At 48.1% G+C, this 12,772-nt stretch overlaps 1 protein-coding gene across 2 annotated transcripts in view; it reads left to right on the top strand.

Moving 5' to 3' along the window:
- Nucleotides 1–12,772, top strand: part of ARHGAP10 (Rho GTPase activating protein 10) — a 704,315-nt gene that overhangs the window by 323,186 nt on the left and 368,357 nt on the right. For both annotated transcript variants that reach the window (XM_082261305.1, XM_082261306.1), the window contains one exon: nt 9,592–9,698. In XM_082261305.1, coding sequence (XP_082117431.1) covers nt 9,592–9,698 — 107 coding nt within the window. The remainder of the gene's footprint in view (nt 1–9,591; nt 9,699–12,772) is intronic.

Below are 12,772 nucleotides of genomic sequence, written 5' to 3' on the forward strand. Positions count from 1 at the left end.
GGGGTGATTGTCCCGGTGCCTCATCGGGACCGGTTTCGGGGGTTTTATTCAAATCTGTTTACTGTGCCCAGAAAGGAGGGCAAAGTGCGTCCTATTCTGGACCTGAAAGCGCTGAACCACTTTGTGCGTGTTCGGAAGTTCCGTATGGAGTCCCTCCATTCGGTGGCCTCCTTGAGTCCAGGAGAATTCCTGGACTCGATAGATCTGAAAGATGCGTACCTGCACATCCCCATTTTCGAAGGTCATCAGCGGTACCTTTGTTTTGCTATCGCAGAGGACCACTACCAGTTTGTGGCGTTACCTTTCGGTCTCGCTTCGGCACCAAGGGTTTTTACCAAAGTGTTGGCGCCAGTTCTGGGCCTGCTTAGGGCTCAGGGCATTGCGGTCTTGGGTTACCTGGACGATCTACTTCTGAGATCGCGTGCCAGCCAGGACCTAGTGCGCGATCTGTCCACCACGGTGCAGACGCTACAGGAGTTCGGATGGACCATCAATGTTCAGAAATCGACGTTGTCTCCATCGGTTCGTCTTCCCTATCTGGGAATGATTCTGGACTCTGCTCAGGCAAAGGTGTTCTTGCCGGAGGACAAACTCCGGACTTTGCGGGACGAGATCAGGTCCCTCAGGGACAGCCCGTCCTCGTCACTCAGGGCCTTTATGCGGGGCCTGGGGTTGATGGTTTCGGCCTTCGACGCGATACCCTTTGCTCAGTTTCACACGCGGGCTCTCCAAGTGGAGATCCTGGACAGGTGGGACAGACTGCCTCAGTCCCTGGATCTGTGTGTCTCCTTGAGTCGTCAGACCAGATTGGCTCTTCTGTGGTGGCTCCAGTCCCCGTCGGTGGCGGAAGGCAAGTCCTTCCGTCTGTTGGTGTGGACAATGATTACCACGGATGCCAGCCTGTCGGGCTGGGGTGGAGTACTGGGCACCTGTCTACCCAGGGCACTTGGTCGGAGGAGGAGTCCTCCCCCAGATAAATGTGCTGGAATTGCGAGCGATAAAACTGTCATTTCCAGTGGTCGGACCGTCTTCGGGGCCGTCCTGTCCGGGTACAGACGGACAATGCTACCGCGATGGCTTACATCAACCACCAAGGGGGCACCAGGAGTGCTCGGGCGGCCCGGGAGGTGACCGACATTCTGTCTTGGGCCGAGACTCATGTCCCGGCGATCTCGGCAGTTCACATTCCGGGTGTGGAGAATTGGCAGGCCGACTATCTGAGCCACCAGACCCTGGACCAGGGGGAATGGTCCCTACACCCGGAGGTCTTCCAAATGCTGTGTGCGAGGTGGGGATCCCCGGACGTGGATCTGTTCGCATCCCGGCTAAATCGAAAGGTGGAAAGGTTCGTGGTAAGAACGCCCGATCAGCTGGCGGACGCCTCGGATGCGTTGGTAGCCCCTTGGCATCAGTATCGTCTGATGTATGCCTTTCCCCCGATTCAGTTGCTATCCAGGTTCATCCGCAGGTTAGTCTCGGAACCGCATCCGGTGATTCTGGTGGCGTCGAACTGGCCACGCCGGTCCTGGTACGCCGACGTTGTTCACCTGGCAGTGGCGCCTCCGTGGCGGCTGCCTCTGCGGGAAGATCTCCTGTCTCAGGGTCCGATCTTCCATCCTGCTTTACAGTCCTTGGCTTTAACGGCCTGGCTGTTGAGACCCAGGTCCTGAAGGACAGGGGTCTCTCCTCTGAGGTCATTCCTACCCTTGTCAGGGCTAGAAAAACATCCTCTGGTAAAATCTATTACCGTACCTGGAAGGCTTATTTCGCCTGGTGTGAGTCCAGGGGGTTCTCCCCTCGCTCGTACTCAGTGTCGAGAGTGTTGGCCTTCCTCCAGTCTGGTGTGGACCAGCGCCTGGCGCTGGCCACGATGAAGGGCCAGGTGTCCGCACTGGCTATTCTTTTCCAACGCCCTGTGGCGTCTCATTCCCTGGTTCGCACCTTCATTCAAGGTGTGCGGCATTTGGCTCCTCCCAGGAAGGAGCCCCTACCTCCATGGGACTTGAACTTGGTTCTGTCCGTGTTACAGCGTGCTCCCTTTGAAAACATTCGGGAAATATCGTTGCCTCTGCTGTCTAAGAAGGTTGCCTTTTTGGTGGCGATCACTTCGGCTCGCAGGGTGTCAGAACTGGCAGCGTTATCTTGCCGTTCTCCGTACTTGGTGATTCCCTGGGATAAGGTGGTTTTGCGTCCGCATCCCTCCTTTCTTCCTAAGGTGGTCTCTGAGTTCCACATTAATGAGGACATTGTCCTACCTTCGCTTTGTACGAAGCCTAAGCATCCTAAGGAGGTTGCTCTGCATTCCTTGGATGTTGTCAGGGCGATCAGGGTTTACCTGTCGTCTACGGAATCTTTTCGGAAAACGGATTCCCTCTTTGTCCTTCCCGAGGGACCTCGGAAGGGCATGGCTGCATCCGCAGCGACTATTGCTAAATGGATCAGACAGACCATTGAACAGGCTTATGCTTTGAAGGAACGGGTTCCACCCTTCCCTGTTAAGGCGCACTCTACCAGATCGGTGAGTGTGTCCTGGGCCTATTGGCATCGGGCCTCGTGGCCCAGGTGTGCAAGGCTGCGACTTGGTTGTCGGTGCACACTTTTTCCAAATTCTTCAAATTAGATGTTCTGGCATCAGCTTATGCCTCCTTTGGCCGCAAGGTTCTCAGTGCGGCAGTGCCATGAAGGACCCTTGTTTTTTTATGGGTCCCTGGCTGTTGGTATTTGCTTTCCTGGGCTGTTGCTCCTGTTGAGCATTGTTTTTTCTGTTGCCCAGAGGTTCTCTTACTGTGAATTTAAGGTTCCTTTCTCTGATGTGGGTACTGCGTTGCCTTTTTCTACGGTTGCGTCTCCCACCCCTCATGTCTATACTGCTTTGGGACATCCCAACAGTGATGACTTAGAGGAGGCGGCGACTGTCAGAGGACGTAAGAGAAAACTGAATTTTTGTAAAATCTTACCTGTAAAATTCCTTTCTCTGAGTCCTCCGACAGTCGCCGCCCCCGCCCCTCTTTTGGGGTTCTTATTGACCAGATGGGACAGCCCCCATGGGTGTGTATATGCAAATGCCTTTGTTCTTTTGACTAAGTCTTTATGCCTAGCTACCCAACAGTAATGACTTAGAGGAGGCGGCGACTGTCGGAGGACTCAGAGAAAGGAATTTTACAGGTAAGATTTTGCAAAAATTCAGTTTTCTTGGTGTGAGTCGAGTTGCGCTCATCCTTGATACTTTGGTGGAAGCTTCTTTTGGCCGCAAAGTTTTGCAGGCTGCTGTTTAAGAGGGGTTGTTCCCTCTTGAGGTGTGTTTTTTCTTTAAACATTTATTTTTCAGGCGGGGCTCCTGTGACCCGGTTAAGGCTCTTGTGTCCTGGTTAAGGGCTCTTATGTTTAGCCCTGGGTTATTTTCCCCACCCCTCATTTTCGTTTGGCACTGCTTTTGGACGTCCCACTAGTTATGATTTATGGAGCGCTGTATCCGTCGAACGAAAAAAAATTGGATTTTTGTACTTATCGTAAAATCCATTTCTTTGAGTTTGTCGATGAACATAGCACCCACCCCTCTATGGAGTTCTGATACTTCTAATACTGCTTGCTACTAAACTGATTACCTAGAGCAGAGAGGGAGGTTATATATTTGCTGAGGATGGCCCATGGGCATAGCCAGGTGTTTTTTGTCCTGCCTAGTCCTACTCCTGGAGGAGGCAATATAACCCACTAGTTATGATTTATGGATAGCTTTGTCCGTCGATGAACTCTGAGAAATGAATTTTACGTTAAGTACAAAAATCCAATTTTTGCAATTCCTAAGCATTTTACAATCCGGTACCATTATGAGGACTCCCTTAAAAAAAGGACGGTTCCTCCTGTAGTGGACTCCCCGGTTTCCAGGTTGAATAAAGCCATAATAATTCTGGTTGAAGAGTACCCAGTCTTTAAAGATCCGGCTAGTATGCCACTATGGCTAACAGAGGGTGAAAGAGGGAAAGGCTGGATAAACTTAACACAAACAAATCACCAGGCCCGGATGGCGTACATCCGAGAGTACTCAAGGAACTCAGTAAGGTTATATCTAGATCACTGTTCCTGATCTTTGCTGACAGTATTAGGACAGGAGATGTACCAGGGGATTGGAGGAAAGCCAACGTGATTCCGATATTCAAAAAGGGGCAGAGGCATATCCCAGGAAATTATAGGCCTGTCAGTTTGACATCGATAGTATGTAAACTTCTGGAGGGGATGATAAGGGACTATATCATAGAGTTTGCTAAAGACAACAACATCACCAGCAGTAATCAGCAGGGGTTTACAAATGGGCGTTCTTGTCAAACCAATCTCTTAACCTTCTACGAAGAGGTGAGCTGTGAGCTAGATAGGGGCAGACACGTGGATGTGGTGTACTTGGATTTCGCTAAGGCGTTTGATACAGTTCCCCACAAGCGCTTAATGTTGTTTTTTGTCACCTTGAGCAATGGATTCTCAGGACAGCAAATTCTCCCCAGCTCTGGTGGGGGTCCTCAGTTCTCCTGTGGCCCCTCTGAGGCCTGATTTGGCCGCTGTAGTGGCGACCTTGGTGTCAAACATGGAAATGCTGATGGCTGAACGTGCTGCTAAAAAGAGGCCCAGATTGTCTCTCTCCTCTGATTCAGATGGTGATATGGCTGCTGCTGCTGCGAGCGTGCCCTTTTCAGGGTTCCCCACAAGCGCTTAATTTATAAAATAAGTTCTGCTGGTATCGACAGCAGGGTTTGCTCTTGGATACGGAACTGGCTAAAAGGGCGTGTCCAAAGGGTGGTAATAAACAGCGCATACTCAGACTGGTCTGAGGTGGTAAGCGGGGTCCCCCAAGGCTCAGTCCTGGGACCAACCTTGTTCAATTTATTCATAAACCACATTGAGGTCGGGATCAGTAGTTCGATATCAGTTTTTGCAGATGACACAAAATTGGGCAGGACAATAACTGCACAGCATGAAGCAGATATCCTACAGAATGACCTGGACAAAATTTGGGCAATGACATGGCAAATGAGGTTTAATGTGGAGAAGTGTAAGGTGTTGCACTTGGGGACTATAAACATAAAAGCACAATACACGTTAGGAGGGGAACCCTTGGGGGAATCAAAAATGGAGAAAGATCTGGGAGTCTTGGTTGATGATAGATTAGGCAATAGCATGCAATGTCAAGCGGCAGCTGCCAAAGCCAGCAGAATATTAGCATGCATAAAGAAAGGGATGTATTCCAGAGATAAGACTATAATCCTTCCACTTTATAAAACTCTGGTCCGACCACATCTGGAGTATTCTGTCCAGTTCTGGTCGCCAGTCCTCAGGAGGGATGTGTTGGAGCTGGAGAGAGTCCAGAGAAGGGCAACTAAACTGATTAGGGGATTGGAGGACCTTAATTATGAAGAGCGTCTGCAATCGCTTGATTTATTCTCCCTGGAGAAGAGACACCTGAGGGGGGACATGATAGCAATTTATAAATATCTCAATGGGGATCTCAGCTTAGAGAAAAAGCTATTCAGTCGAAGCAATTGCATGAGGACTTGAAGGCATACAATGCGATTAGAGGAGAATCGTTTTAACCTCAGGCAACGTTGGGGGTTCTTTACTGTTAGGGCTACAAGATTGTGGAATTCTCTACCACAAGATGTGGTTTCTGCGGGAAGTATGGTGGCTTTCAAAAGAGTCTTAGACGTGCATCTCAAGGATCAGAACATTCGGGGCTATGTGAGATGATTACAGCCACGCACGCCTACACAGGTTGAACTGGATGGACTATTGTCTTTATTCAACCTCACCTACTATGTAACTATGTAATAAGAGGTCGGAGGCCTTGACCCACCAAATGTTCACTGTGGCTGGTTTGGCACTTAAGCCAGTATTTACTATTGCCCTGGTGACGTAAGCTATGACCGAGTGGGCAAAACTTCTACGCCGGGACCTGGAAGGGGAACAGCTCCCCCCTGCCTTTGCGGAGCTGGCAGATCAGTTGGACCAAGGGCTACAGTTTGTCTGTGACGTCTCTTTGGATGCGGCTCCCTTGATTTCTTGACTGTCTGTCTCAGCAGTGGTCCTGCGGCGTATTATCTGGCTGAAATGCTGGTCTGAGGACCAGGTTTCTAAGAAGGCCTTATCTGATCGTCCATTTGTTGGGGATCGCCTGTTTGGAGCTTCCTTGGATGATACCATCAAAGACCTCACAGGGGGAAAGAGTACTCTTCTTCCCCAGGCTTCCAAGGGTAAGGAGTACCTTCACAGACGGGGGGCCTTTCTTTTTGGCTCACAAGAAGAGGCCTTTTCTTCCCTTATAGGTTCTCAAGACAAGGGTTCTAAGCCCTTCAGGGCCTCCGCCAGGGGTTCTAGGAGGACCTGGTCTGGCAAGCCACGAGCGGGTTCTGCCAGACCTCCGTCTCTAGACAATCTGATACTGTTGAGCCGGAGTACGAGAGGGTCCCTGGTTTGGTGGCTTTGTTCTCCGGCACTTTGTCAGGGAAAACCTTTTCTTTCCCTGTACTGGACGGTCGTAACCACGGATGCCAGCCTATCCGGGTGGGGAGGCGTCCTCAGCACAGATTGTGCTTAGGGGGTCTGGACTCATTGTACTGGAACTATGAGCGATCAGACTTTGTCTGGATTTTGTTTGGATCATTTGACTATTCGTCTTCAGAGGTGCCCGGTACAAATTCAGTTGGACAATGCCACGGCCGTGGCTTATGTCAATCACCAAGGGGGCACAAGAAGTGGCCTGGCAGCTTGGGAAGTAGCCAGTATTCTAAGGTGGGCAGAACATTTAATTCCAGCCCTCTCTGCTGTGCACATTCCAGGAGTGGAAAATTGGCAAGGGGATAACCTCGATAGGCGTTGGACCAGGGGGAATGGTCATGTCATCCGGAGGTATTTGATAACTTGTGTCTCTGGTGGGGTACTCCCGAGATGGATCTGCTGGCCGCTTGTCTCAACAGGAAAGTACAGAGGTTTGTGGTACGATCTCGGGATCCTCTAGCCGACCCCACAGACGCCTTAGTGGCTTCTTGGAGTCAGTATCCTCTGATTTACGCCTTTCGTCCTCTCAAACTTCTGCCGAGACTCCTGCGCAGGATCCAGGCAGAAGGGATTTGGGTCATTCTAGTGGCTCCAGACTGGACTCAGCGGTCTTGGTACGCCAATCTGGTACGGCTGGTCGCCAATGCTCCTTGGAGACTTCCTCTCAGGGAAGATCTGCTGTCCTAAAGGGCCAATTTTCCATCTAGCTTTAAAGTCACTGGCTTTAATGGCTTGGCTGTTGAAAGCCAGGTGCTGAAGGGTAGAGGGTTGTTGGAATCCGTGATTCCTACTGTTACGTACCTGGTGGGTAGAGCCTGGTTATGCAGAGGAAGGCCTCTCTTACACGTCTGACCCAGAGCCCCTGATAGACTAAACAGGTGGTGCTGGAGTGCAGAGTCGCACGAATGCCAGTGGACGTGCAGGCTGCAGAACTGCTGGCTGAGTAGAGCACCAGAAGAAAGCAGATGTCCCAGTAGTAAGTGGACCGATGCAGCAACTTGGTAGCTCCAAGGGGGACTGGAAGAGAAGCAGAGTCAGACAAGCCGGGTCATACACAGAGCGATCAGATCAGGTACAGATGGGGAGACAGGAGAATGGTCAAGGAACAGACCGGGGTCGATGCAGGCAGAGAGCAAAAATAGTCAGAGGCAAGCCGGGTCAGAATTCCAAGAGCAGATGCAGGTAACTGGGAACAGGACAATCCCAGAACACTGTAGACGAGACAGCACTGATCCTAGGTGCAGATCCAGCTTAATTAGCCTGCTTTGCGCCTTCATCTATCACAGGATGTGCCGCGCGCATTCGCTCATCCGTTCGCATTCTGGCGCATATTGGTTTGCCTGTGCACATACAGATGTTAGCACGCACTAACGCACCTTTTCTTTGGGAGGTTTGAGGAACAGGGATTCGCCTGTGGGTATTAATTTGTCTTCTGGCAGAGCCTTCCTGACACCTACGCTCTTAAAGGCTAGAAAATTTCCCTCTAGGAAGATTTACCATCGCACTTTGAAGATGTACATTGCGTGGTTCGAGTCTCTTAGGGTTCACCCTCTCTCCTTTTCAGTGGCTCAGATCTTGGCTTTCCTCCAACGGGGCTTTGAGCAGCGCCTGGCCTTGAGTACCATCAAGGGCCATGTTTCGGCCTTGGCGGTTTTCTTTTAACGTTCATTGGCCACACATTCCTTGGTGCCTACATTTATCCAGGGAGTTCGACACTTGGCTCCTTCAGTGCGGTCTCCATTGCCGCCGTGGGATCTCAATTTGGTGTTGTCAGTTCTCCAGAAGCCTCCTTTTGAAAATATTCAGGAGGTTCCCCTTCTTACGTTGTCTCAGAAAGTGGCCTTTTTGGTGGCTATTACTTCTGCATGCAGGGTGTCGGAGCTGGCGGCGCTGTCTTGCTGTTCACCTTTCACAGGGATAAGGTGGTTTTTGTCCATGTCTGTCGTTTTTTCCAAAGGTCGTCCCTGATTTTCATTTGAATTAAGACATTGTGTTTCCTTCTCTGTGTCCCAGGCCTCAGCATCCTAAGGAAATTGCCTTGCATTCCATGGATAAGGTTTGGGCAATCAGGGTGTATCTGGCAGCTACGGAGTCCTTTAGGAAGTCAGACTCCCTATTTGTCCTCACGGATGGACCTCGAAAAGGGTTGGCTGCTTCTGTTGCGACCATTTCCAGATGGATCAGAGAGTGATTCAGGCTTATTCCATTAAGGATCAGGTTCCTCCTTTTCCTGTTAGGGTGCATTCTACTTGCGCGCTTAGGCATCAGCGATGCAGGTTTGCAAGGCAGCTACCTGGTCGTCTGTGCACGCGTTCACAAGGTTTTACAAGATGGATGTGTTGGCATCTGCGGATGCTTCCTTCAGCCGCAAGGTTTTGCAGGCTGCTGTTTAGAGGACTTGGTCCTCTTTGAGGGTGTTTTTACTTGTTTCAGGTGATCTCCTCCAGTTGTTTTATGGTTGAGCTACATGTTATTTGGTTAGCTATGTTTAGCCTTGGGAAGTATTTTTTCTTGCTGTTCCCACCCCACATGTTTTGACACTGCTTGGGATGTAGTCAAGAAGGTGAGGAGCTGTGTCCGTCAATGAACGAAAGAGAAAATTGTATTTTTGACTTACCATAAATTCCATTTCTCTGATGTTCATTAACGGACACAGCACCCACCCCTCTATGGAGTTTGGGCTTTTTCTTCTGACACTGCTTGTAACAAAATAGCCTATAGCAGAGTACCTATAGCAGAGAGTGGGAGTATACCCCCTGGGACTGCCCCATAGGCGTAGTCAAGTTTTTTCCAGCCTAGTGTCCTACTCCTGTAGGGGGCAGCATAACCCACGTAGTCAAGAAGATGAGGAGCTGTGTCTGTCAATTAACATCAGAGAAATGGATTTTACGGTAAGTGAAAAAAAAATTTTACATCCTAATGTATAGACTATAAAACAAAAAACAAAACAAAATTAAGCTGCATCATCAGTGTGTTAAATTGTATCTTTTTTTGTTGTGGGAAACGTAATGTATTTTTTTTTTTTGTCTTTTTTGCAATTTTTCAATATAGGACCAGCCCCATTTGGTTCAAGCTGGGTAAAACACTACTGTATGTATAAGAAGGATTGCAACACATTCACAATGTTCCCTTATGAACATAGATCAGGAGGCAAAATAGTAAGTGCACCAATAAAGTTTCTTCTCCTTATCCGCAAGATTCATGTGCTTTCAATAACTTGACAAGCTGTAAGTTATCCTATTATACCTATATAGCCAGATTGATTGTATAGCTTTTCCCAAGTTATGCATACCATTTTAAATACAGTAAATGGAATCTGCCAATTCTGTTTTAATTGTGATATTAAAGCTGAACTCCTGGCAGAGACACATACACAGATGAGAAACATATAGGGAAGCAGCTGTTTTACCTGCTTAAAAATACATTCTTTATATCCAGTCCTGAGATTTACACAGCATCGTCACACAACACAGCCCTGTCTGCTTTATTTAAATAACCCTTTTAGATCTGGTTCCTCCCCCACCCTGTGACTAGAAAGTGAAAGGAGAAGCAGCACACTGATGAGCTCCTCTCTCTTGTACTGTACTTATTTCTTTTCTCCTATCAGTGTTTTCTCTGTTAGCAAATGACCACTGCAGCCCAACTGATTAGCTCCTTTGCAAAGTCAAATTCTGTTACGTACATTGCTTTCAGTTGGTATTAAAGGATAAGTTTACCTTTGGGATTATGTTACATGTTCCACCTGTTTTTAGAGGGGAACACGACAACCTGTGACAGTGGGCTGGGAATCTTCTCCCGCATCCGCTGTCACAGTTTGAAAAGAACAGAATTCTGTGAGTGAATGCCTATAAATACCGTCGGCCTTTATGCTGGTAAGGGATCACGTAATCCATTGATCTTCTTGGACTGAAGTAATTGCCTGCCCGTATCGGAGGTGCGGGAAGACAGCTACACTGACTGTCTGCAGGAGCGTGACAATGCATCCACGATCTGCTGATCACAAGTGCAATGCTTTACAGGCTCCTAAAAAAAAAAAAAAAAAAATGGTAAATGCACATTTTTTTTTTTACCTGCAAAACAATGTGAAGTTTTTCTTTTTTTAAACGAGAACTTGTTCTTTAACGTTTTGTGTTTTTTAGCTTAGCACATTGAGCACAATAAGATAAACATTTCCCAGTAAACTATTTGTTAAAAATCTTACCCACTTGCAGTTTACAATTTTCAATGCTTTGGGCTCCTGCTCTTAGTGCGGTTTCCTTAAACTTCTGGTCCTCTCAGGAAAGCATAACAGTGGACAATGCAGTCTCCAGTCAGGCTGTTAGCTAGGTGGATAGTGGGTGGAGGAGCAGGGGAGCGCCATGCCATCCTAGGCTACAGGGCTGTATGTTTTTACTTTTGATGTGTAGAGAGACACTCCATAGGATGCTGCAGGAGAAAAGAGCCACACTGTAACAGGAAACGTTGCTGTCCATATTCAGTATCTCACGAAAGTGAGTACACAATTTATTATATCTTTTCATGTGACAACACTGAAGAAATTACACTTTGCTACAATGTAAAGTAGTGAGTGTACAGCTTGTATAAAAGTGTAAATTTGCTGTCCCCTCAAAATAACTCAATACACAGCCAATAATGTCTAAAAATTCCAAATTGGGCCCAAAGTGTCAATATTTTGAGCGGCCACCATTATTTGCCAGCACTGCCTTAACCCTCTTGGGCATGGAGTTTACCAGAGCTTCACAGGTTGCCACTGAAGTACTCTTCCCTTCCTCCATGATGACATCATGGAGCTGGTGGATGTTAGAGACCTTGCGCTCCTCCACCTTCCCTTTGTGGATGCCCCACAGATGCTTAATAGGGTTTAGGTCTGGAGACATGCTTGGCCAGTCCATCACCTTTACCCTTAGCTTCTTTAGCAAGGCAGTGGTCATCTTGGAGGTGTGTTTGGGGTCGTTATCATGTTGGAATACTGCACTGCGGCCCCCGAAGGGAGGGGATCATGCTCTGCTTCAGTATGTCACATTACATGTTGGCATTCATGGTTCCCTCAATGAACTGTAGCTCCCCAGTGCCGGCAGCACTCATGTAGCCTCAGACCATGACACTCCTACTACCATGCTTGACTGTAGGCAGGACACACTTGTCTTTGTACTCCTCACCTGGTTGCTGCCACACATGCTTGACACCATCTGAACTAAATACATTTATCTTGGTCTCATCCGACCACAGGACATGGTTTCAGTAATTCATGTCCTTAGTCTGCTTGTCTTCTGCAAACTGTTTGCGGGCTTTCTTGTGCATCGCCTTTAGAAGTGCCTTCCTTCTGGGACGACAGCCATTCAGACTAATTTTATGCAGTGTAAGGTGTATGGTCTGAGCACTGACAGGCTTACCCCCCCCCCCCCACCCCTTCAACCTCTGAAGCAATACTAGCAGCACTCATACGTCTATTTCCCAAAGACAAAGTGTGATTTCTTCAGTGTTTTCATCTGAAAAGATATAATAAAATATTTACAAAAATTTGAGGGGTGTACTCACTTTTTGTGAGATACTGTATATACGGCCTCGGGAGTAAGTGGTTATACCAGGATCATGGCTCCAACTGTAGCCACAACCCTAGTATTGTTTTTTTTTTAACGCAGACAATCATATTAAATGTAAAAATTATCTGAGCAGCTCTTCAGCTGCCCGATTACATTTGCAAGGCTTGGAAGACCCCACCCGGCCATCTTTCCTGGGCTCTTCTGTTCCATCAATGTGCCTGGGACCATTGTAAACGGCAGGACCAGCTGCCCTCAGAGGAGGTAGACTTTACTATACTTTTCCTGATATCCTCTGTGACAAATGAAGCTGGAAGCAATGAGGACTCATCACTTTCCGTTTTAATGGTTGCCTTGGAGTACAGACCAGAGGAAGGATCAGGGGTTTAATAGACCCTTGATGTCTCCATAAAGAGTACCTTTCACTGTCCATGGCCTCTGTGTTCAGAAAATATATAATGTTAATATTTGGGGGTAATAATTTAGCAAAGCAAAACAAAAGGCTGATTTTAATGTATGTGAGAAATGTCGAACAGCAAGTGGTTAAACTGGAACAAAGGTAAGGATGAAGAAGTTGTAGGCCTCATGCACACTGGACGATTTTAGAGCTGCTGTTTTTGGCATCAGATGTTTTTTTCTGCAGCCAGCAAACTCCCCAGCATGTTATCCTATGTGTCCATGCACACATAGGC

Source organism: Pelophylax lessonae, assembly GCF_965119305.1.
Source record: "Pelophylax lessonae genome assembly, chromosome: 1".
Lineage (NCBI taxonomy): Eukaryota > Metazoa > Chordata > Amphibia > Anura > Ranidae > Pelophylax > Pelophylax lessonae.